Source organism: Petaurus breviceps, unplaced genomic scaffold (assembly GCF_028583685.1).
Source record: "Petaurus breviceps papuanus isolate PSGF00001 unplaced genomic scaffold, PetGlider_PUasm1.0 131, whole genome shotgun sequence".
Classification (NCBI taxonomy): Eukaryota; Metazoa; Chordata; class Mammalia; order Diprotodontia; family Petauridae; genus Petaurus; species Petaurus breviceps.
In genome coordinates, this window is record NW_027185674.1 from 140,231 (window position 1) to 167,146 (window position 26,916).

Consider the following 26,916-nt stretch of genomic DNA (forward strand, 5'->3'; position numbering starts at 1 on the left):
TGTACAGTGTATGAAGGGGAATAATGTATAATAAGTCTAGAAAGGTAGTTAGAGCCAGACTGTGAAGGGCTTTGACAAATACTTACAGAGGGGAATCTATATTTGATCCTAGAGGCAAGAGAACCAGTGAAGGTTCCTGAACAAGGGTGTGAGATGATGAAGAATATCACCCGGGCAGCTGTGTGTGGGGGGCAAGAAGATTAAAGAGGAGGTTATTGTAATAGTCTAGGCAAGTGGTGGCAGGGATAGCTGCAACATAAGTGGATTATGGAGAAGAGGAAGATGACGCTAACGCTGCAAACCTGGGCGGACAGACGGATGGCAGTGCCCTCGACAAAAGTAGCAAACAACGCGGATTTTGGGTGGTGGGATGGGGAGAATGAGTTCTATTTTGAACATGTTGAGTTTGATATGCATATAGTGATAGAGTTCTTATAAAACACAAAAACCCCAAACCAGAAAAGCCAAATACCATGACACATGGCACCAATGTTATGAAGCATGCAAAGAGTAAGTGAAATGCCAAGGAAAATAAATAGAAGAGAGCAATAAACAGGAACAGTAGGGTTCAGACACAGTTCCCAGCAGATCTTCTGATGGCTGCAAGAAATTATGAAGCAGAGAGGGGAGGAAGTGGAGTGCCAATGATGAAAAGAAAAATAAATCAGTTTATAATACCTTAGTAGCCTCAAAGGGTTCCACTGTGTCACTTACACCATCTCAGTGTATTTGTAGATTTTGTGAGTTTCAGACAATACTACGCTGAAGGGGCACCAATTACGAGGGCAATATGGTGGTGAGAGGAAGGCTGAAGCATAAAGAGTAAGTACAAGAGCAGAATAAATACAGCCTAGATGCCAGCCTACAGCATGGCTTCTAAATTTCTGATGAGTATATCAGAAAATGTTCTTATTGACCCCAATTCAAACAGAAAAGGCAAACAAAAAAAATTTAGGGAGAAGCTGAAAATGTTGTTGGGCTTTTTTTCTAATAGATGGTTTTGGTACTTAAAAAGAAACATCACTAGATACTTCATAATACTGGTAAAAAAAAAAAACCCAGCAAACTATGAAACAATTTCATGACTTTTTTTTCAGAGGGCTCTCTTCTAAACACTTTACAAACCTGGTTTATTTTGGTTAAGTTTGCAAGTCTTGCTCTGTCAGGTACTAATGAATCAAGTGCCTGACGTTGAACAGAATAAAAACATGCTGTTTCTGCATGTGTTAATGACGCAAATTCCATAAAACAAAAACTTTTATAAAGAGAAAATTTCATCTTCTAGAACTGTCTAGAAGTTTCACAAATTTATCTTTTATTTAGAGAGGATAAGCTAATATGTAGGTGATATGTTTAAATGACTCATTCTGTCATTTTCAAGTGTGATCATTTACTTATTTTACCAAAGCACCAAAGTAAGTGAAACATCATTTTGGAACTAACTCTCTGCTCACTTGAGAAATGCAAAGTAATATTATAAGACATTACAGAATTAAACTTGAAGAAACAGACAATTTCTGGGAGTATTTATGCCATCTCCTCCCACACCCATGTCTTTTTCTCATTGATATAAACTACTTTATTTAGACTTATTACAGAAAAAGTTATGAGAAAATTGTTTTATTGTGTAGGCATCATGATACTCATGCTATTATATAAATAAAATGTTAAGGAACTACAGTGTGCAAGACTAGATTCTGAGGATAGAAAGATGAAGAACAAAATAGTCCTTGTCACCAAGGAGCCTAAAGTCTAAAAGGTGGAAGAAAAAATGCATAAAAATACATATAATATGATCTAGATAATAAGGACAAAGAAGGAGCCTAGAGAAGGGGCTGTAAGAAATATGAGAAAGAAATCACTATACTTGAAATGAGTATTGAGAGAATAGAAAGATTTCACCAGGAAGAGATGTAGAAGGAAATTATAGCCAGAAGGAATCTCCTGTTTGAAATCATGTAACAGGAAGGATGAGATCAGGGAATAGCTATTGGTCTAGTCTGGCTGGAATGCAGAGCGGGTGAAGAGAAAAATCAAATAGAAATTGAAAGGTCAGGGGGTGGCTAGATGGCGCAGTGAATAGAGCACTGCCCCTGGAGTCAGGTGGACCTGAGTTCAAATCTGGCCTCAGACACTTAACACTTGCTAGCTGTGTGACTTTGGGCAAGTCACTTAACCCCAATTGCCCTGCCTTTCCCCCTCCAAAAGGAAAAAAAGAAAAAAAAAAGAAATTGAAATGTCAGTTAAAGCTACCTTATGGAGGGCCTTAAATGTCAGGGTAGGGTGTTTCTACTTCATTTTAGAGCTGAAGAGGAGCCAATGAAGGTTTTTGAGCAAGGAAGTTACATCTACATATTAGAAAACTTATTTTGTCAGTGGTGTGAAAGATGTATCAGAGAAGAAAGGGAATAGAGTAGGAAGACCATTTAGGAAATTATCACAACAGTCACAGAGTTATAGGATTATTGCGTTAGAGCTGGAAAGGACTTCAAGTGTCATCTAATCCCTTCTTCATTTACAGGTGAAGAAACAAATCCAGTGAGGTGAAGTGATTTGTCCAAGGTCACAAAGGTGATCAAAGACGGGATGTGGACCTCTGTCCTCTTAGGAAGGATGCTGAGTCCAAAGCCAATGGCTGTGCTATATCACCTCCTCATCCATGTGGGAAGGTAGCAGCAGCAGAGCAGGAGAGGACAGTCTTGACCAGAGATGGGGAAGAGCAAAACACAATCAGTACCATATGGCACCTGATTGTATTCATGGAGGAAGAAGGGAAACCAAGGAAGGCTCTAAGGTCTGGAGCATAAGTGACAGAGAAGGAAGTAACACTTAAGTTTTGGGAAAGAGATGAGGGATTTAATTTTAGACATGTTGAGTTTGAGGCACCAGGAAGATACACGGTTGGAAATATTTTTTGCTCTCTCACAGAATAAGTAATTTCTATTTGGTATACTCTAATTTTTAGAGATTCTATTATTTGTTGACATTTATTCTAGTTTTCAGAATGGGTTTCTCTTCTAAGCTATTTATTTGCCTTCTAATTCTTTCCTCAGGAGTTAGGTGGCACAGCGGATACAGTACTGGGTCTGGAGTCAGGAAGATTCTTCTTGAGTTCAAATCTGGTCTCAAACACTATTTGCTATGTGATTCTGGGCAAGTCACTTTACCCTGCTTGCCTCAGTTTCTTTATCTATAAAATGAGCTGGATTATTTTTGCCAACAAAAAACCGAATGGGGTCATGAAGAGTCAGACACAACTGAAATGACTCAACAACAAATCTTTCCTCTAGAACTTCTGTTTATAATTTTTAATGTCTTGCTTACTTTCTTCCAATTATTCATGTGGAATATCTACTCCTCTGAGTCTCTGCTTGCAGCTGTTATGGAATTACTTGCTTTCCTTTGGGGCATCTCTAGATTTGTAATGATTTTTGACACTGGATTTATTAATTATTTCTATTTTGATTTACTCAGATCTCTGGCTTTAATTTTTGAACTGGGTCTTTGTGCCAGGGTTGGGTTCTACTTTCCTGTCTCCCTCATTGTATTTTTGGGTGGGGTAGGTGATGCTCTTTGGTCTTGCCCAGGGTCACCTGAGTTTCTGCCCTGAATTCCACCTCCCAAGGCTAGTAAGCTATCCTGAATATTTAGGGAACCCTTTTAGGATAGTGTAAACTAGTTAATAACTTCCTGTATCTGAGGTTCTGAGTTGAGTGCTGCTGAGTCATACTAGGCACCATTGATACTATCTAGCATTTACAAGGTTCCTACCCTAGGGCTTTCTCCAGGGAACTCTCTGCTCTTACCTTCTCTAGACACAAGGTCTGACAGGCTACTCAAGTCCTTGTCCATCTCTGCAGTGCCTGGAGGCTACCCACTGATGATGCTGGCTTGACTAGTACCTTTTCCTATTACCCTAGAGCTCTTGGCTGACTTCTTATGCAGCTCTAGGGTGGAAGAAATCACTTACTGTAGCTTCTCACTGGATTTCTTAATCATTATTTGTTCTGGTGTGAACTCTTAGATTTTGATGGACTAGGTTTATACAGGAGCTGGATGGACAGCCTCCTTTCCAGGCAGCCATCTTAGCCAGAAGAATTCCCTCATAAAGCTTTTGTAGAGATGGGAAAGGAGGTAAATGGATTCGTAGTTATCAATACGTTTTGGGAATACTTTTAAAATACTAATCAAAACTTTGAATTTTTCCAAGCGCCTATTTCAGATATTCCTTAATGAACCATGTGCACCATCCAAACAGTTTAGGTGAGAAAGAAGAGTGCTAAGAACTGTCAGTGCTCTGAAGTTAGTGATACAGAACAGATAAAGTTTTTAATGTAGTTGATATGTCAATAAAAAGTGACTTTTGTGAAGGCATGTTTTATAGCATAAGAAAATTATTTGAGGGGAGGCTAGGTAGCGCAGTGAATAGAGCACTGGACATGGAGTCAGGAGGACCTGAGTTCAAACCCAGCCTCAAGACACTTAACACAAAAACTAGCCCTGTGACCTTGGGCAAGTCACTTAACCTCAATTGCCCTCCCCCCCCAAAAAAAAGAAACCAAAAAAAAGAGAAAAGAAAATTATTTGAGAGACTACTTAGATTCAATAATAAATTTTTGCAGAAAGCAAATCATTTTACACTGTTCCTTGATGTAGCTGCACAATTTTAAATTCATTTTTGAGACTAGTAACCAAGAAGTAAGATGATATCAGAGATCTTTTCCAGAAAACAATTCCAAGGAACCTTTTGATATTGATACTGTTTTGCCCCTCATTCTTAGGTCATTTACATTAATCAAGCAATATGTAAATCTATGTACATACTATTTGCTGGACAGTGTGTGAGTCACTAGGAATACTAAGACAAAAATTAAACAGTCCCTTCACTCAAGGAGTTTACATTACATCATGAAAATGTACAGAAATGCGTTTACAAAACAGACACATATAAAATCAAGATAAACTGGGGCCAACACTTAGCAGTTGGAGAGATCAGGAAAGGATTCATGTAGAGGAACTTACAATTAAGGGCTATCATGTGGATCTTGAACCAGTAAAGGATAATGAGGGTAGAAAGAGAAGGTGGAAAACAGAGATACTACGTGTCAAAATTATAACAACATTATCAAGAAAAGGAACTTTCAAAGATTTCAGAACTCTGATCGATGCAATAATACACTAAAGATCAAGAAGCCTAAAGAGGAAATATGCCACCTACCTCCTGCCAGATCACTACCATAAACCACCTGATGCATTTAAAATGCAAAATAATACATTTTTTAACATGGTCAATGTGGGATTTGTTTTGACTGACTTACTGATTAACTTAGGCTTATTTATTATGAGCATTTTCTTATTGTTCAAAGGGGAGGACAAGGTAGTGAGAGAGATTATAAATGTTTGAAAAGTGTTTTTTTTTTTAAAAAGAGCATCTACTGTTATTTTGTCCTTCATTCCCGAAGAGGACCATGACATCAGGAGGTGATGCCATGACTTGCAAGTGTAGTGGATTTAAGTGAGAGACGGCTGTGCAAAGTCATCAGTCTTACCTTTTCCTCTGGAGAGAGTATAAATTAGAATTATTCCAAGTGACCAGGAAAACCTGGGATTATTTTTATCTAATACATAGTAAAGCTTCATTGATTCTGAGTTTACTAGCTTGGAATTGGTGGTCTCATTCAAGCTGATTGGATTGAAGTTTACCATTCTTCTAAGCAGAGTTCATTAAACAAATGAGGATTGTAAGCAAAATTACTGTCAGAATGCTTAAACTAAGTAAATAGTTTTTATGTACTTTATATTCTCTTAATATCATAACACAAGATTTAACTATAAATTATTTATGTACTCTTAGGACCATTCAAGAATTAAGATTATTTGGCCTAACAACATATTGGCAGCATAAATATCCAACCAAAAAGAATTAATTGTATCATCTTTCTCTCTTTCTCACTTTGAAAACCAAGTTCACAAAGTCTGAACATCTCAAGTACTTGCATGACGTTTTAGTTTTTGTGTTCATTCACTGAAAGGTCATTCTCTCATAATGTTAGATTCAAAGGCACCAAGACCACCTAAACTGGTATGTTTTGTTTATTACTTACTTTAATAGCAATGTTAATTGAAACTTCCTGAATATTAGAGAGTCGTGGGTAAAGTCTTCCCTGGGCTAGTTCCTTTTCTGACAATTGTTCTGTCAATGCCTACAGAGAAAAAAAGTATACATGCACTTTTAAAAATCACAGAATCATCACAGGTAGCTGATGAGAGGGTACAAAGAGTTATCACAGGATATTAAACCTATAGGTATGCTTCTTGACAGACATATGAAAATACCTAACTACACAAAAAAGAGAAAAGCAGTTTGTATTATTCTTACTGTTAAAATTTTATCCAGCAAACATATCAAATTGAAGATCAGTTCATCTGAAATTGCAAGAAACCTCAGAGACCAACTAATCTAACCCTCTCATTTTATTGACAAGGAAGCTGAGATCTAGAGCTATAAAATGATTAATTTAAGGCTACACAGACAGCAAGTACCAAAACTAAGATTCAAACATAGGATTTGCCTCCAAATTCATTATTCTTTTCATCATATAAGTGCTTGATATTACCACTAGACTTCAACTATTTCAAAATGAACATCTGTGGCTATCCTCAAAAAATAAAGCTTACTTTAGAATTTATGTTGTGGAGATTGTAATTCAAGTAAATTTAACACTTTAAGGAAAATCAGCAACAAATTTGAAGCATTTTTTCTATCACCAAATGGAAAAATTCAGTATAAACACAGCTTTATAACTCTTTGGGCATAATTCCAGATTGTTCTCCAAAATGATTAGATAGGTTCACAGTTTCATCAACAATGTATGAATGTCCCAATTTTTCCATGGCCCCTCCAAATTTGTCATTTTTCCCTTCCATGAACAGTTACCTTTGAAGCTTCTAGAAAGACGTGATCACTGATATGCCGAACACCACTAAGAATTACAGCTAGAGCCACACCTGTGATAAAATGTTGTTAAAATAAGTTATTTGGAAAATTCATTTCATATCACATGAAATTTATGCTTTGAACTATTTGAAGAGTTCAAATAAGACATAAGACATAATAATAGTCATTTTTCATTTGATGAAAATTCCTTAGGTTAATAAAAAAGGAAAACTTCACAAAATACTCAGTTCCTTCTGCTAATCCCTCAAATCCTGGCACAGTTAAAACAAATGAAAAAGTGAAAATCACTGTTAAATAATTACGTCAATATGTTTACTGCTATATCATGCTTTATTAATAACAAATGAGTGAGACATTATGGTAAAGCACAAAAAACATTCCTTGCACTTCAAGTCAGGAGACAGGTTCACCTTCCAACTCTGCCACTTACTAGCTATGCAGTCTTAGGGGACTCACTGCTCCTCTCTAGACCTCAGTTTTCCATCTGAAAACTGCTTTAATAATAAAATCTGCTCTGCCCACAGCACAGGGAAGATGTGGAAAATGCTCTTAGGCTTAGTATTGTTCTCATAGCTTTTCTTGGTACAGGGCTGGGTCCTTAGTCAGAGGCCTGACATTGCCTTATGATTATTATATAATATATTTCCTGAATTTGCATCTCTACTAGGCAGGTTAAGAACCAGATAGTGGCTATTTACCAAATAATCATCAAGTAGTTTAGAAGTTCTAGGAACAAAGTCCTGGAATTCATGTGTCAAAATTTCCCATTACTGGGGGGTGGAGTCAAGATGGAGGAGTAAAAGTGGGAATTTGCTTGAGTTCATGCTCCAACCACCTTCAATACCTGTAAAAAAAATGACTAAACAAATTTAAGTGCTACAAAACCCACAGACTGACAGAGAGAAACAAATCTCCCACTGCAGGTAGCCTGGCAGGTCGACAGGAAGGAGTCTATCGCACCAGGCTGGGAGTAGACAGCAGTCCTATATGAGCCGCCCCTGCACACACGGGTGGCACAGACCAGCTGGAGGAGACTTCAACGGACTGAATCACCAGTGGCTGTGGTGCCTTCCAGACTTCTCAACCCATAAACACCAAAGAAAGTAAAAGGTCAGCGGGGAAACTCCGCTGATCCTGGGTGAGAAGAGCATGGTTTGGCTCCTGCCCCCAGGGTGGTGGAGGTGACTATGTCTGCAGCTGCTGTCTCCTGAGCTCCAGGCCCACGGACTGTCCAGAGGGTAGCTGTAGGACTCTGGTGGAGCCGAGGCAGGATTCTCTTGCTTTGCTCTGATTGGATCTGGGTGGTAGTCCTGGAGTGAGGAGCGCTGGTGCAGCAGAGCTTGCTGAGGCTGTGGAAAGGCAGGTCTCCTCACAGTTCTGAGTCAGGTGACCAGAAGAAGCTCTGACAATAGCTTCACATTAAGGGACTGAAGGGCTTTGAATATGATATTGCAGAAGTCAAAGGAGCTAGGATTAAAACCAAGAATCACCTACCCAGCAAAACTGAGTGTAATGCTACAGGGGAAAATACGAACATTCAATGAAATAGAGGACTTTTGGGGCGGCCAGGTAGCACAGCGAGTAAGAGCACCGGTTACAGTGTTGAGAAGACCTGGAGATCGAATCCCAGGCTCAGACACTTAGCACCCACCCAGAAACACCTGGCCGTGTAACCTTGAGCAAGTTACTTAACCCCAATTGCTTAGGGGCGGCCAGGTGGCTCAGTGAGTAAGAGCACCGGCTCCAGTGTCGGGATGACCTGGATCAAATCCGGGCTCAGATACTCAGCACCACACCCAGAAATAACTGGCCATGTAACCTTGAGCAAGTTACTTAACCCCAATTGCTTTAAAAAAAAGAAAAAGAAATAGAGGACTTTTGAGCATTCTGGACAAAAAGACCTGAGCTGAACAGAAAATTTGACTTTCAAATACAAGAAGCAAGAGAAGTATGAAAAGGTAAATAGGAAAGAGAAATCATAAGGAACTTATTAAAGCTGAACTATTTCTATTTCTACATGGAAAGACGATATTTGTAACTCATGAGACTTTTCTCAGTATAAGGATAGTTGAAGGGAATATATATATGTGTGTATATGTATGTGTATGTGTATACATGTATACACAGACAGAGGGCACAGGGTGAGTTGAATATGAAGGAATGATATCTAAAAATGAAATTAAGAGATGAAGAGAGGAATATATTGGGACAAGGAGAAAGAGATAGAATAAGGTAAATTATCTTACATAAAAGAGGCAAAAGAAAGCTATTACAATGGAGGGGATAAGCAGGGAGGTGAAAGGGAATGAGTCAACTTTATTCTCACTGAATTTGGCTCAAGGAAGGAGTAACACGCAATTGGGTATCTTACCCTACAGGAAAGTAGGGAGGAAAGGGGATAAGAGGGGGCATGATAGGGAGGGCAGATTGGGGGTGAGGGTAGTTAGGAGCAAAAACTTTTGAAAAAGGACAGGGTCAAAGGAGAAAACAGAATCAATGGGATGTGGCGGGATAGGATGGGGGGAAATATAGTCATTCACAATATGACTACTATGGAAATGGTTTGCATAACTACACATGTATAACCTATACTGAATTGCTTGTCTTCCCAGTGGGAGTGGGGATGGGTGAGGAGGGAAAAAGGGAAAGAATCAGGAAATCAGTTTTAAAATCAAATGTTAAAAAAATTGTTTTTACATTGCTGGTGGAGTTGTGAACTGATCCAGCCTTTCTGGAGAACAATCTGGAATTATGCCCAAAGGGCTATAAATACTTTTATACCTTTTGATCCAGCAATACCACTCCTAGGGTTATATCCCAAAGAGATCATAGAAGTGGGAGAAAGACCCATATGTACAAAAATGTTTATAGCAGCTCTTTTTGTGGTGGCAAAGAACTGGAAATTAAGGGGGTGCCCATCAATTGGGGAATGGCTGAACAAGTTGTGGTATATGCATGTTATGGAATACTATTGTGCTATAAGAAACGAGGAGCAGATGGTCTTCATATTTACCTGGAGAGGCTTATACAAACTGATGCTGAGTGAGAAGAGTAGAACCAGGAGAAATCTGTACACAATTACAGACACAACGTATGTGTGATGACCAACTTTGATAGACTGGACTCCTCTCAGCAATGCAGTGATATAAGTCAATCCCAAAAGACTCATGATGGAGAGAAATATGTGCATCCGGAGAAAGAACTAGAAAGAACTGAGTTTATATCCAGGTGGAAGCAAAATACCTGATCTTTTAACTTCTCTTACTTGGTTTTATGTCCTCTTTACCATTTTTCATTCCATCTCATACAATCCTTCTTTATAAGCTGACTAATTTATAATGTGAAAGCATTTACAGATCCTATACTTGACTATATGCCGCCATGGCAGGGAGGGAAGGGAGAGGGACAAAATGTGAAGCTCAAGGAATTGTGGAATTGAATCCTGTAAACTAAAAGGAAACAAACAAATTAATTATAAAAAAAAAATAAAAGTTGAGAAAAAAAATTGTTTTTAAATGCAACCAGAAGATAAGATATATAGGTAATGGGGTATAGAAAGCCATCTTGCCCTACAAGAAAGTAAGGGGGTGGATATAAAGGGGGGACATAAGAGAGGGTAGATTGAGGGAAGAGGTATTCAGTATGCTTGCCATCTTGGGGTGAGGGGAGTAGGTAAGAGATGCGGAGAAAACTTGTAACTCAAAATCTTGTGGAAATGAATGTTGAAAACTAAAAATAAATAAATATAAATAAATTGATTGCAAAAAAAAAACAACCTCCCATTACTGTTTCTGGTGGGGTAGAGGGTGAATGAAAATTCAAGTGTCAGCCTATCTATCCCTTCTCCTTATTTATAATGATGCCACCTTGAGCACCCTGATTAAGTGAGATAATTTCCTCCAATTTTCCTTATCCTTCTCTTCCCCCCTCCCCACCATGTATTTCTCTTCCTTTTTTTCCCCCTTTTTCTCTTCAGATCATCAAGATATAACAGAATCACTCCCAGGTCTTGCCTATTTAGACTCCTTCTATGACCCCGTGATACAGTTCAGTGGGGACACATGTATCATCTCCCCATATTAAAGTGTAAGTGTTCTATCCTTGTTTATTCTTTGTCATTGTTTACTTTTTCACGTCTCTCTTACCTTCTATGTTTGAACTTCAAAGTTTCTATACAGCTCTGGTCTTTTCATCAGGAATTCCTGGAAGTCCTTTATCCATCCTTCCTTCCTTTCTCCCATTCCTACCCTGTAGGACAGCACTCAGTTTTGTGGGATAAACCATTCTTGATTGTAAGCCCATCTCCTTTGCCTTCTGGAATAGCATATTCCAAGCTCTCTGTGCCTTTGTGGCTGTGACATCGTGTGCCTCAGGGCTTGAATTCTTTCTTTTTGGCTATTTGTAGGATTTTTTCTTTGACCTGGAAGTTTTGAATTTTTATTATGTTACTGGGAGTTTTCATTTTGGAGTTTAGGAGATGATTAGTGGACTTTATTTCTACTTTGACTTCTGCTTCTAAGAGATCTGGGGAATTTTCTTTTAAGTTTTCTTGCAATATTTTTGGGCAATAACTTTCAGAGAGTCCAATGAGTAATTTTTTTTGCTCAATTTGTTTAACAGGTCAGTTCTTTTTGTTATGAGATTTGTTTTCCAATTTTTTCCTTAAGCACTCTCATTTTATTGACATAATTTTTTTTGAGTCTTGCTTCCTCTCTTCTAGGAATTGTAGTTGAATTTATGCCCAAGTTGTATTTTTCTTTGTAGTTTTCAGGGTTTTGGAGTCATTCTTTTCTCCTTGTGGGTTAATACCTCTTGATTGAATTTATTTGTTTGTTTGTTTACTCATTCTTCCATCCTACTTCCTGACTTGAAGCTTGATGTTAGGACTGGGCTTTGAGTACTTCTGGAGAGAAGGTCTATGATGGTCCTGTTGCTGCTTTGAGTGCTGGATTATTCCAGGATCTCAGGCACAGCTCAGGGTGGAGACCTGAAAGCTTTCAGTACTCCCAAAAAAGCCTTATCCAGGGCAAAGTCTGACTGGTGCCCCACCCTGGTCCCAGCTTTAGAAATGTCTGACATGGGCTTAGGTCTGAGCAACAATAAATGGTACTGGACTCAGCCCCTGTCATCCATTTGGAAAACTCTGCTGGTTTGGAGGGACATGGCTCCTGGCTCTGCTTGGGTCCCTTCTGCCCTGGATATTCCTCTGCAGGTGGCAGAGATGCACTGCTGGTTGCTTTTTCTGAACTTGCCCTCACAAGTGCTAGATCTGTGGTAGGGCAATGGTGGGAAGGTGAGTCAGGGTTGGGGAAAGGTCCCTTCATCTCTCCCTGGATCCATGACTTGGCAGTGAGTAGTGGAGACCAGTGCTACCAACTAGCATGTGTCCTTGTAGCAGTCTGGGACCTCTGCTTGCAGCTTCTTCCCATACTGGAATGTTCAAGAGGTGTTCCTTGTCAGACTCTCTCCTTTTTATGCCAACTGTGGCTGAAAAAATATCTCAGGGTAACTGGGTCTTGGATTTCCCCATTAGGATTCAGTCTGGGGGCATTTTCTAGATCTGTTTGGAAGAGTTTTTGAGGAGTTTGTTAGGCTGCTTCCCGCTACGCTGCCATCTTGTCAGTGCTTGCTTTGCTCATTCTTTTTAGTTTATTTAATAGTTTAAAAAAAATAGTTTGCAACATTCAGTTCCACAAGCTTTTGAGTTCCAAATTTTCTCCCCCTCCTTCTCCTTCCCCCTCTCCTCTATGGCAGCACACAAGCAGATATAGGTTCTACAATTCACATTAAACATTGGTCAAGTTGTAAAGGAGGACTATAACAAATGGAATGAACAATTGGGCTCATTCCAACAATAAGAATCGTTCATTCTTAAAAGCTATGGCAGGGGAATGCAACCCTAGTAGGGCCTACCAAGCTTTGAATCACCTAGTGATAGACTAACAGAATCTTAGCTTGGCTAAGTTGGGAAAGCCTCATCACTAGTCTGGCAGCAAGATAAGGTTTTTGTTTTTTTGCTAAACCATTCTCAAAGACCATTTAAGTCAGAGGGGATAAAGATCTGTGTTGATGGCTTGGAGTACCTACAGCAACAAAATTAGAGATTCCTAAAGTACTGAGGTTAAGTTTTCACCTGAAATTCAAATCAAGTATTCATGCCAACAGAAGGGAAGAGTGGTGTGGATAATCCAAAATTAAACTTACTTTTAGGTTCCCCTCCCCCACCCCACACTCTGGTTAAAAAGTTTGATGGCTTTTTAAAAGGTTAAAAATTTTTTTTTTTAAATTTCTAGCTCTTAATATTTCCAGCTAAAAAGAAACAATGAAATGATATGGCTTTAATGTTACGGCAGAAGGACATTATAATTAATGTCAATACTCATTCACATAACACTTCATAGTTTCCACACATACACATCGCCCAAAGTGCTTCACTTAAGTTATCTCAAGTGATTTTCGCAACAATCTTATAAGGTACATAGTACAATTTTATGATTCTTTCCATACCAAAAAAACCCCCAAACAAACCCCAAAATCCAAGCCCAAATAGACCCCATGTTTTGTTTTTACATTTGAAAATGATGTATCTAATACTTAGGGAGTTCACAACATTTCAAACAAAATAATGGAGTAAAATGAAGTCTCCCACCAAAACATGAAAGTTTTTTTTGCTTCCTTGTCTAATTCTACCCAAATGATGAATTTCTTTTTCACCATCTGAATATTTATGTTGAAAACATGACTTTTCATATTATAGCAAAATTTTTTAAACAGAATTATTTTTTCTGTTAGTTTCCTTATGGGGAAAAGGCCTGGATGAGAGCTGCTCTATTGTTCACATGTTCCACTGCTGGTAAATATAAAGCAATGAATAATAAGACATTTCTCTGGATTCTCTTGATTTTCATGGTTGGATTATGTTTGGTTTTGATTGATCCACTATATAATAGCACTGTATTATAGATTACAAACCTCAAATTTTACAAAGCTGTAAAATCACTAGGATTTGAAAAATACTTTGTTCTTTTATACGAAGAACAAACATTAGACCTGCTTATTTCTTTGTGAGGCTAACATTCTTCCCACCAATTGTTTTTTTTTCTTTGTGTGTGTGTGTGTGTGTGTGTGTGTGTGTGTGTGTGTGCGCGTGTGCACATGCACATGTGCTTATGTGATTAAATCCTATACTGTAAAATATCTGGAGTTTACCTGGGAAAATATAAGCATTGTTTCCTTGGCCCGGGATAAAATGTCTCCCATCTTCTAATTTCACAGGCTCAAATGGACTACCACTGGCAAATAAGCATCGACCCTGTTTAAATGAAATAAAGTATCAGTTAAAGATATCCTTAACAGCCATGTGACTTACTAAAACTCAGTGGTGAATTCACACAAATTAAGTCCTACAGTTATAAAGCAAAAAATTGAGAGATCTAAGTCAATATTCCAAGTGCAATAAATACCAGCTAATAGTATAACATGAAAAATACAAAATTCACACATTAGCATGGACAAGAATGTACATTATATAATAACCACACAAAATGATGCTAATTTTGGAAGAATTAATTTCCAAAGCAAAAGATTTTATAATATTTATGTATTCATTTTTAAACCTGAAAACCCAGGATAAAATGCTTGGAAAATAAATGCCACAATTCATTCACATGATACTATTACTTGTCAACATTATTGAAGGAGAAATGAGTATGAAAGTGATACAATGTATATTTTTAGAGAAACAAGCATATGACAGTTATTTCTTTATTACTGCCTTGAAGGCAGGTACTGAGTTTTCTAATTTGTTTGTATTCTCTGATAATGTATACTGTGCAACAAGAAGTACTCGGTAAATACCACTGACCTAAGCAGCATTTGTAAGAAATGTCAGATATGAGATATTCTCCTTTAAGGCTTGTTTATAAAATAAATTTTTATAAAGTGAATCATTTCCCCATAAAGTATCAAGCTATCAGAGAGCAAAGGAGAAACTAGTTGATTAAGGAAGAACATAATCAGTCATTTGAACATCCAAAAATTATCTGTAATAAGCAGTGTTAAAAGATATTATGAGGCAGAGACTGTATGAGGTAGATTACAGTTGGATTTAGACAAACTCTATAAAATTTAAGTCAGATGGGGTAAAGATCTGTGTTGATGGCTGGATTACCTATACTAACAAAACTGTCAAGCTATACTGTCACTTCTATCCATTATGAATTGTGATGACTGATTATACTTAGTGGTCTAATTCTACCCAGATCGTTTAGTTCTTGTAAATAAGGGCAAAGAACATTTGGACTGAATAATTTTAACAGTGTAACACTGGTGTCCACATTACGTCCCCTCACCTAGTCCCCTGAATAATATAATATAATAATACAATATAATACAATAGCCTCTAAAATAGGCTAAATGAGATTTTAAAAGGAAATATTCTCAAACAACAGCAGAGGGCACTAGAATACCAAAATCTTCCAATATGTCTTCCCTGAATAAAAGCTATAATTACAAATAAAACATGACTATAAAGTAATCTTTTTAAAATACTTCTAAAATGGATTTACCCCCAAATGACTTGTCCTTTAAAGTAGTGACCTTTATACACTTCACCAATGCTTTAATAAATCAAAATATATTTGGGACTATTCTCTTAGAACAGATTTCAGAATACCCAGGATCACAGGATTTAGGAGTTGGAAGTTACTTTAGAGATCTAAGGAACTCTCTCAATTCCGATTAGGAAACTGATTACCAGAGAGATTAAGCACCTTCCCAAATTCACAGGGGCAGTGGGAGAGCAAAGATTTGAACTAAGACCTCTGAACCCAAGTCTCTTTTTGTTATGGCAGCCTACACGCCCTCTTTCAATATTCTTAGAAGTCATAAATTTTCATCTTTTGAGGGGAAATTTGATTGCTAGAAGGAATCAACAGTTAAGCAAAGAGTTTAAGTAACTGTACAGGGTCATGCAGTATGGGGCATAATCAGGCTGGACAATGCTGTTTTAGGTTAAAAATGGAGTGTAAATCTAAGGTAAGGAGACTAATTTTCTTGTATGCCTCAAATTGTCCATGAAGACTAATAAATGTCTGAGAAAAAGTTCCAGAGAATCTAGAGACCAGTTGATCTACCTAGTACTTGAGAAAGAAAAACCTGGAGAGTTTTCCCAACAAGAAGTCACCCAATGTTTGCTTAGAAGTTTTCTAGTGAAGGGGAAACAAATATTTTCTCAAGTAGTCCATTTAAGTTTTAAATAAAGTTTCATCATATTAAAGAACATAACAATTCTTAGCTCTGTATGGGCTTTACAAAAACAGGCTGTGGCAAGATCTGGTCCTTGGGCTGTTGTTTACTGACCTCGTTCCCAATTTCCTGATGCTCCTTTTCACTTCTTCCTCATCTTGCTGTCACAAATATCCCTCTCCAGGGCTGAGTCTGGACTGAGCCTCACAGCTCCTGTGTCTCTATGTAATTTTTTTTTATATAAAAAAATTTTTTTTGTTTCTATAAGATTTCCTAAAGGAGAGTCTCCAAAATCTTTAGGAAGTCACTGGAATAAAAGTAGCACTCTAATACAGCTACTTCAAAGACAACACTGCTTTGAGTCAAGGAATTTTAAAGGTGAAAAAGACCTAATTCACATATTCCATTTTCCTGCCCTAGGGAGGTATTTCTTAAACACCATTGATAGGCAATCACCTAGGCTCTACCTGAATACTTCTTCTTTTTTTTTTTTTTTTAAAGCAATTGGGGTTAAGTAACTTGCTCAAGGTTACACGGCCAGTTATTTCTGGGTGTGGTGCTGAGTATCTGAGCCCAGGATTCGATCCAGGTCATCCCAACACTGGAGCCGGTGCTCTTACTCGCTGAGCCACCTGGCCGCCCCTAAGCAATTGGGGTTAAGTAACTTGCTCAAGGTTACATGGCCAGGTGTTTCTGGATGGGTGCTAAGTGTCTGAGCCCAGGATTCAATCTCCAGGTCTTCTCAACACTGGAGCCGGTGCTCTTACTCGCTGTGCTACCTGGCCACCCCTACCTGAATACTTCTAATGACATAGAACTTACTACCACATGAGAGAGCAAACTGCATTTCTGGACTACCAGTTTTCCTTGATCTAGAGATAGATGGGACTTTAGAAGTCATCTAGTTCAATCCTGCCATTTTACAGATGAAGAAACTAAGTCCCAGGGAGTTGAAGGAACTTGACCAAGGCAGAGAGCTTAGACTCTTAAGTTGAATCTTTTGTTTACTTCCTCTTTTTCACAAAAGATCAAATTACCAGCAAGCTAAGTTATCAGGTAGCAATGAATTGTAGAATGAGAATTCCAGCACATGTCTAGCTACCTATCATTATTAATGTCACTTTTGTGCCAGATTTGTGGTAGATTTGTAATCTACCTCAGGAAAGAGTCAACCAAGATCCTCCAATAAGAGGCTACTCTCATTTCTCCTTTCACATTCTGTACGTGCCATGTTCATGGAAATGCTCTCAGATAGCCTAAGTTCTTAGAACTATAGCTTGAAAAGATTTTGAATATATTTTCTATTTGTTCACATACAGACATGCTATATATGCATATATATGTAGATATATCTAACATACCTACCTATAAATATCTACATACATATACATGTATATGCATATATGTGTAAGCTCCTTGAGGGCACAGACTTTTAATTTTGCTTTTGTATCCCTAGCATGTAACAGGCACAGCAAAGGTGCTTAACTCATGGGAAACAAAGTGAAGATTCCATGGACTAAGACTCTTAAAGGGAATTTAGTTTGTGAGGAATGGGAAAGGTTAAAATAAAATTCTGGTTTATGAATTTATGAGCAATTCTAAGTAGAAAAAAAAGGAAGGTAGAAATCAGTATAGATACAAGGACCTATATGACTCAAAAAGGGATAAGGGGACAAAACAAGAAATACAGCAGTGTAGTATGCATAATGGCCGGCACATAGTAGGTACTTAATAAGTCTTTCCTCTTTGATTGATTAAACCTGGAAGAATAATTTCAGGAAGACTGGAGCCCAGAATGAATCAAGGCTCTCAACAGATACTAAAGAAAACCGAAGTTGAGAAGTCTGTTCACTTATATTTGCAATAATACACAGTAATAGCTTATATGCTTATTTGTTAAAGTACTTTACCCTTTGCAATATGCTTTACACATTATTTCATTTGATCTTTAAAACAAAATCTCTGAAAAAGATATGTTATAATGGAAAGATTATTGAATTTAAAATGAGAAGACTAGGGTTCAAATCTAATTGCTGCTATTTCCTAGCTATGTGACCTTGGTTAAATTACTTAACCTCTATACCTCAGTTTCCTCATGTCTAACATAAGGCTAATGAATTCTCTTACTACTGACTTTATAAAGCTATTGTGATTATGATATGAGAATACATGTAAAGCACTCTGAAAACTGAAAAAGCACTGTTAGGTAGTAGAACAAACTTCACAGAACAAATCCCCTTAATAAAAGAATTTGTTTGGTGAAGTTTGGATTGGACCAAAGGGCTGCATGGGAGGACCTAGCCATCTCCGTGCGGCCTCGAGGCCACAGGTTCCCCACCCCTGGAACTATATGGAAAGATGGTATAATTTTAAAAGATAACAGAGAAGGTGGATTCCTCAACTCTAGCCTGTTTCTTCTGAAAGAACAAGTATCTCAATGGAAAGACCAGAAAGTCCTCCTGAAAGGACCATTGCCAAAGGTAAGTGAGGAAATAATAAGATGGAACCTAGCCGCTTTCATTTGGATTGCTTCCAGTCCAGTTCTGGATGAATTACATTCCATAGAAAATGGTAGATATAATTTCAAAATGACTGCTGGCGATTTCTGAAAAATCATAGAGAAAGAAAGAAATACCAGAAGACTGGAGACTTGCCAAATTCTGACAACAATGTCAAAAAGGGTAGATTAAAGCAACTACAGACCTTGATATAGAACTGATACTGAGAAGATGGTAGAGTGAGGAGTAGGAAGTAGTACAGCTGAGCTCCTTCCTATAATTCCTCTAAACAGATACAGAAACTGTACCAGGCAGAATCCTAATGGGAAACCCAAGAACAAGTAACAGTGAGTTATTTTGACCTGGTCAGGTTGGCAACAGGAAGACAGACTAAGAGGTCTTCAGACCCTGGAGATCAGCAGCCAAGGCAGCCATGCATTGCTTGGGCATATCAGTGTAGGGAGCAGACGTGCACCAGGGCAAACAGAGGTCCCAGACCCACACCAAAGCACCCTGATGGGGACAGGTGCCAACTTACAGCACTTGCCCACTCTTCAGTTTGGTGTCACAGATCAAGGGCAAGCAAAGTTGGGGATATATGCCCAGGAAGCTAGTCTGTTAGGGAGCAGGAGGCCCAAGGCAGTGTACTGAAATGGAGCAAGTTCAGAAGCCAGCAGCAGCAGCCATGTGGCTCAGACTACAACACAGCAGAATCTCGAATCCAGTATTGAACATAGTCTGCAGACTGTAGAGGAATATCCAGGGCAAGAATTCTGGTCTAAAGGGGAGCCTGTACTTCCATAACTCTGAGCCAGCACAGATTTCTAGAGGGCTAAGAAGTGCTAAGCCCAGAAGCAGCTTCTGCTGCTCAGACCTAAACCCAGCTCAGAAACTTGCAGAACTCAGTCCAGGGAGCAGTGATCACTTTTGCCCTGATCAGATCTGTTTGGAAACACTAAATGCCTGCATATGTTCCCAGTTTGAGCTGGGCCTGAGATCCTAGAAAAATAATTCAAGAATTCGGGAGTGGGTGAGAGAGGAGGATTTTTGCTAACTGACAAAAATATATAATAAACAAAGAACTGGTATTCCTCTCTGAAGAATTCTAGAATATACGAGGCACCAACATAATTTCCTAAGAACAAATCAAGCCACATTAACCCTATTTCCTTTTTTGATATAATTAGCCAAGAAAAAGATATAGAAAGATCAAATGAGAACATATTTGAACAGTTTTTTTTATCATTTATCAAGTGTCAGTTATTATTATTTGGGATGTGCAGAATGTCCCAAAAGCCTCAGTGCAGTTTTAAGTTAAAACTGAACTTAAAACTGCACTGAGAGTTTGGACCTCCGCATACTGATTATAACAAGGCTCTTAATCAAGTCTCTCACTATCTTCATGAATAAGATGATGAAATATGAGCAAGTATTGTTAATCACATTAGCAGACTAATGAATAACGGTTCTATGTCAGACAGGAAGACACTCGAAAAGCATGTCATAAGTAACAAGGCCATCTGGGATACCAGGTTTCCAATTTTCATAATTATTACACCCCCTCTATTTGTCTTCCCTCAAAATAAGAGAGTCACATAGAAGATACCATAAATAGGAGATGCTGTGATTTTCTATTTCCCCCAAACTGACTTTTGGCAAGTTCCATACACAGCAAAATACTGTTGAATAAATTATTTATTATCCAAAAGCAAATTAAAGCTAACAACGTATGCTATTGCCTATTGTTCCCAGCCAGGTGTCAGCTTATCAAAGATAGGAAGAATCAAATGTTGTTGCTGTTGTCTGTCCTCTGTTCTCAAGGAGAACCAGACTGAAGGCGGTTCCTAAATGATGGCAGCACATCTGCCTTTCATCCAGGACAATCACAAATGATTTAAGACCCATCAGATATTTCATGCTGTTCATGCTCCTTTCTCTGCCTCCCATTAGTGTGGGCAAATTAGACTATTTTCTTTTGTCAACTTCTTTTTTTCTAAGATGATTGCTCTTCAAAACCATTTAAAACCCTAAGGGAATTACATTTTGAATACTGTTTTTAATAACTGATCGATTCATTTCAAATAATACTCTAAAGCAAATAATAACCTTTCATTAAGTTCAAAATACAGTTAAAATTTCAACTAGATATGTGCTCATTTTTATATTTCTCTTATGATTATGATTTGAGTCCTCTTAGTAATGTCCTAACCAGTTCTGTGCAACATTCCAAATTCTACACAGATAAAGTTCTATTAATGCACATAACATTTAAAAGTCAAATCAGAAAAGACTGTTTATAGTAAATTTTTGACTGCTCAGAATTAAATCTTAAAAAATTCCATTTGTTTTAAAATGTAATACATCCTTTTATTGTCAATTATTACCTCTGTAAGTGTGTATGCTTCTTCAGCTGTGCATTCAGCCTTTGCTGTAGGATTGCTTAATGCAAATATTACTGGTCGTTCATTGATTGAGGCCATGGCTTTGATCACATTGGGAGTAAAAAGTCGGCCAGCACCTGCAACACCTGTAATACAAGTAAAATAAACAAAATATTTCATTATACAAATAATAATAATAATAATAGAGGAAATATATGACACCTCTCTCGTCTATAAATTTCATAATTAATTACTTATAAAGCACTGTTGGGATTTGGGAATACAAAAGATAATGAAAGAGCCCTGGATCTTAAGGGGCTTCCATTCTTCTGTGTAAAGAGAAGAGGGATACAACATGTATACAAATATGGTGAGTATAAGGAAAACTCAGAAAGGAAAGACCACTAACAGCTTGGGTAATCATAGCACTCAAGTTAATCCTTGAAGGACTACTAAGGCTTTACTTGGGGCTTAGAAGAAAGTTTTGAGAGGCAGAGAGAAGTGCATTCCAAGAATGGGGAGAAGCTTGTGTGAATATATGAAGGTAAAAGATGGCGTACTGAGTTTGGGGAATACCTAGTAGTCCAGTATGACTGGAATGTCAAGTTTCTGAAGAGGAATAGAATGAAATAAAACTGGAAAGGTAGAGAGCAGCCATAGAATGTGGAAGGTTTTAAATATCAGGCTAAGGTGTTTAATATGCTATACTAGAGGCACTGGGGAACCAGTGAATGTTTTGCAGCAGAGAGAGACGTGGCCCAGACCAGTCTCAAGAAGATTATTTTGGAAGATTTTTGGAAGATATGTTGATATACTACCGAGAAGGTAATCAGTTTTGTCACAGCAGGCATCCAATTGTTTATTGCTGAACTGCACATACTTTTTAACAATATTGATATTAACAAAATTTCATCACTGCAAAAGAATTTGTATAGCCTAGAAAACTATAATGAAAGAAACTATTCTTAAAGCCCTCAGATAATTCAGAATTAAGTGTTTTGTGCATCACATTATTACAAAACTTCGACGTCTCAGATGTCTTTGTGTTAACAAAATAGCAGTCCACTTATTTCAAGCCCTTTTTAATGCAACAAAATTTTAGAATATCTGGACTTGTCCCTAGAATTTTTATAAATGGATATAAATAACAAAATTGTGTTTGTTGTAGTGAATATTTTGACAGCCCATTACAAATGTCTTTTGCCCTTGGACTTTTTCCTTCTGAAGTCTTTGCTCAAAAAGAGGTATCTTAGCATGTCATGCTAGACCGATATATTCTTTAGTCTTTCAGCAGTCCAATATTTAGAGAGAGATCATTTTTGTACTTTGCTAAGAACAGACTCATAGAGAAGGAAGAGTTCTTAGAGATCACTTAGCCTAACTCATTCATCTGAGAAACCTGAGACATGGAACAGTAAAATGAGGTCATATGTAGGTCACATGGCTGGTTAGCCACAAGGCCAGGTGTGGAACTTGGCTCTCCACCCTCTCATTCATTCCTCTTATGTAACCGAATGCAGTATTTCTGATTGTGCATGTAACATCATGAGACCAGCCCAGCATCTTACCTCAGCTTTATTCAGAATCCAAGTCCATTACTTCTCACTGACTCTACAAAGCACTATACAATGAAGTATTAGGAAATAAACAATTTAAGAGCACAGAAACAATAATTCCTAGATAATGTACAATACTTTCCATATATTATAAACAGCAGAACTGCATCTAAGTAAATATTAATCTTATGCTAAAAGAATGACTTAATTTATTCCTTTGTCAAGCACTCATTAAGCTATATAAAGAGCTCTGTGCTAGGTGTTAGGGGAGGCACAGTGAGTCAATAAGATAAGATCTCTGTTTTCATAGAGTTTGAGTGATGTGATGTGCTCACAAGCAAGTAATATATGATAAGTGGATAAGAAGTCAAGGAAGGACTCTAATAAATCCAAGGGACTAAAAGCACATTAAAATTGGGAAGAGGTACTTGAATTAGACTTTAAGGGAAATGTAACTATTTCAACAGTTGAGACTTGCAGGACATTCCAGGTATAAAGAACACTATGAATAAAGGTACAGAGGTGGGTATAGGAAACTGAGTGGAACACAAGAGTGTGGAGAGGAAGGGAATGAGACAGATTAGAAAAGAGAGGTGATGCTGTATTATGAAGGTCCTTAAGTATCAGGATAAGAAACCTAAATTTCTGCCTGCAGGTAATCAGGAGACACTAGAGAAAAGTAGTGATATTCAATTCAATCAATATTTATGAAGCGCAATGTCCTCAGCTGGATGCTAGACTTGAACAGATCTGTGTATAAAGAAGACTAATTTGTTAATGGAGTGATGAATTGGAACAAGGGGTGTGAAGGTGGGAAGACTGGTTACTACAGGTGATTATGAGGGCCTGTCCCGGGGTAGAGGCAGTGGGAAATGAAGAGGTATTGTGGAAGAGCAGACAATGTGACACGGGTGAGCAATGAGGAGGGTTTTCAATATGAAAATATGTATTCCTATACCTCAAACTTGACTCTTCCAAAAGGCATCAGATTGTGTTTGCTTAACAACAGATCAGGAAATTGGATCACCATTTTTTACTCACCAATAATAACTGTAGGTTTAAGTATATTTACTGCATCTTCAAAAGTATTAGGTATGTTTTCAGGAGATAAGTGAGCAAATGGTTCTTGATGGCTATCTATCATACCTTTCCTTCCCTGTATTTTCAAGTGAAATAATATTTTTGTTAGTATAGAAAATTTTAAAAGTTATAGTAAAAAGATATTTTTATAAGCACAATCTTATCTCTACTTCAGCCATGCATATCCTTTCGTCTTCCTTTATATTTATTAAGTGTTCATTTTATTTTACCTTTTCTATGTATCTGAGGACTTTCACTACTTTCAAAATTAGTGTTTTCCTATTGATGTCATTTTTCAAAATCCACTTGCTCTGGGAAATTCTCTTAAATCTCAAAGGTGACAAAAAAAGAAGGAATATGACAATCAAAATATCTTTTGGCTTCTCCTAGTGTCCAGTCTCCTTTTATTTCTTTTACATTTTATATTTTTTTCTTTATAAGATTTCCTGGGTTCACCCGTCTTTTGTATTTTTACTGTCAAAGCTCTGGTCTACCACTGCTTGTGAGACTGTGAGATCCCTAAGGGTAGGGACCACGTCACACTCAATTTTTGTATTCCTCAACACCTTATGGGGGATACATGGTACGTGCCTATAAGTTTGTTGAACTTAACTTGTTGAACTGCAACAACCTTTCAACCTGTGTATTTGCTCTCCCTTCAATATAACTTAGACTTAATGGAAATATTACTTTTTTGTAAAGTAGTACTTTAATATTAGCATTCTTCTTAGAAATATATACAATAGCTCCCAATTAATTTTTAAAAACATTTTTATTGATTACCTCCCCATTTTTTATAGGACTATCACTTCCCACTGACCTTTACCAGTTTACCTCTACTCACCCATAAACTCTCTCCTGTAACAAATAAGTACAACTGAACAAGGTAATTAAACATATTCCAATTACTTTAACTAGAATTAAAACTAATCATGGGGGGGGGGGCCGCTAGGTGGCACAGTGAATAAAGCACCGGCCCTGAAGTCAGGAAGACCCGAGTTCAAATGTGACCTCAGACACTTGGCACACTTACTGGCTGTGTGACCTTGGGCAAGTCACTTAACCCCAATTGCCTTGCCTTCCCCCCTCCAAAACAACAACAACAGCAATAACAAACTGATCATGGGCTTTAAGTGTGGTCTGAGTTTCAAATTAAATTCTACCTGGCTCCCCTATTCTGGAGATGGAGCAGAGCATCTCTAACACTTCCTTCTTCTCTCTTCCCCTCCTTTTTCTTTCTCTCTTCTCAGCTTCCTCAAAGTCCCAAGCAAAGGAACACGGTCAGGGATAACATCTCAGAAGATCACAGACACAGAGCTGAAGAGACCTCAGGGGCCGCCTAGTCCAAAGTGCTCTTTACGGATGAAGATACTGAGACCCAGGGAAATTGAGTTTACTTGCCAAAAGTCACACGTGTAGTAGTAACCATTAGAGCAGAATTTGAATCTAGGTTCTTCTCACTCAAATAACCAATCAAAAATATTTGTTAAGTGCTTACTATGTGCCAATTACCCATGCTAGGTGTTGGGGGTAAAAATACAAACAATGAAACCATCCCTACCACTGTTTTATTTCACTGGAACAGAATGTAGGTCAGCATTTGCTCTACAATTCACAGTCTTAGAGGGTTAAGGGTGTAAAAGTTGTATGATTTGCCTAAGGTCACAAAGCAAGACATATCTTGTCCCTAGGTCTTCCTGAATGCGCCAATTTTCCACACACTATGTTATTCTGAATAAATATAATTAATAAATCAACTTGATTTTGAGACTTTCTCCAGAAATGTTTAGTAGCTGGGGGTACAGGGCTTGAGAAATCAAATGCTGGAAGTTACACAGGATTGGCAGAAAAAGCCGAAAACCAAAAGTATAAAGAATTCTAAGGTAAGAGAACTAATGTGGTATCATTTAGCTCACCACTGAGTTAAATATTGGCATTCCTCCTAGAAATATATGCAATAGCTCCTTTTATTAAAAATTTTATTAAATCATTAAATTAAATAAAAATAAAGTTAAAAAATTTATTTAAAATATTGTATTGATAAAATGACTATCTCCTCATATAAAGCTCTCTCTTGGGACAAACGAGTACATTTGAGCAGGGTCAATAAATATTTCTTTTGGATTTTGTAAAATTTGTATTGATTTTGTTAAATATATCACAATTACAATAATTTGGTTCAGGCAGTCATATGGTCTGTGTTTGACACCTTTGATATAGAGCACTGGACCTGGAGTCAGGTGACCTTAGATTTAATCTCACTTCAAATGCTGAGTAGCTTTGGAAATCAGGGGTTAAGTGACTCCCTTAAAGACTTAGTTTCTGCATCTATGAATTGAGACACTAATAGTTGTATTATGTACCTACAGAAGCAGCTAGGTGGCACCAAAGTACATAGAGCACCAGGAGTCAGGAAGCCTCATCTTTCTGAATTCAAATCTGGCCCCAGATACTAACTAGCTATGTGACCCTGGGCAAGTCACTTAATCCTGTTTGCTTCAGTTTCCTCATCTGTAAAATATAACAGAGAAGAAAATAGAAAACCACTCCAGTATCTTTGGCAAGAAAACCTTAAATGGAGTCATAAAGAGTTGAACATGACTGAAACTATCACTATCTAACAGTGATGTGATGAGGAAAGTACCTTGTAAACTTTAAAGTACTAAATACACGGGTTTTAAACATTATTATATCTAGCAAATTATTAAAATGGCTGACTGTAAGGAGGCAAATGTAAAGAGGAGAACAGAAGAACAGGGAAAGTCACTATAGGCATAGGAAATGGAGCAGTGATATTACTGGTCCAGGAAAAAAGCCAGATGAAGCAATTCCCTCAATCAATGCAGAAGAGTATCTTCTCTGTAAGTTATATTTAAGTTAGTTTTCTGGAGGCCTGGAACATTGGGTGACTTGCAATAGAGCTACAGTCAATATGTGTGAAAATCAGGTCTTCCTGGCTTCTAGGCCTGCTCTCTGGCCACTATTCCACACTTTCAGAGATCATGGTGAGAACAAAGAATAAGTTTTATGTGAATAAGAGAGTATGAGAGGTGGAAGAACAAGTAGGATTTTGAAGTTCAAGATAATGGAGATAGCACAGTTTTGTAGGACAGTGAAACCATGATGACGTTTTTAGTGGGGTAGAGAGTTTATCACAGGAATTAATAAACTATGAGGTTAAAGAGTTTAGGTATTAG

The 26,916-nt window shown here is 37.7% G+C and overlaps 1 protein-coding gene across 2 annotated transcripts in view; it reads right to left on the reverse strand.

Annotated features, from left to right (window-relative positions):
* Positions 1-26,916, reverse strand: part of ME2 (malic enzyme 2) — an 89,420-nt gene that overhangs the window by 9,552 nt on the left and 52,952 nt on the right. For both annotated transcript variants that reach the window (XM_069104136.1, XM_069104128.1), the window contains exons 11-15: positions 23,681-23,795; positions 21,087-21,229; positions 14,168-14,270; positions 6,938-7,008; positions 6,105-6,203 (exon numbers count right to left, since the gene is read on the reverse strand). In XM_069104136.1, the coding sequence (XP_068960237.1) occupies positions 6,105-6,203; positions 6,938-7,008; positions 14,168-14,270; positions 21,087-21,229; positions 23,681-23,795 (531 nt within the window). The remainder of the gene's footprint in view (positions 1-6,104; positions 6,204-6,937; positions 7,009-14,167; positions 14,271-21,086; positions 21,230-23,680; positions 23,796-26,916) is intronic.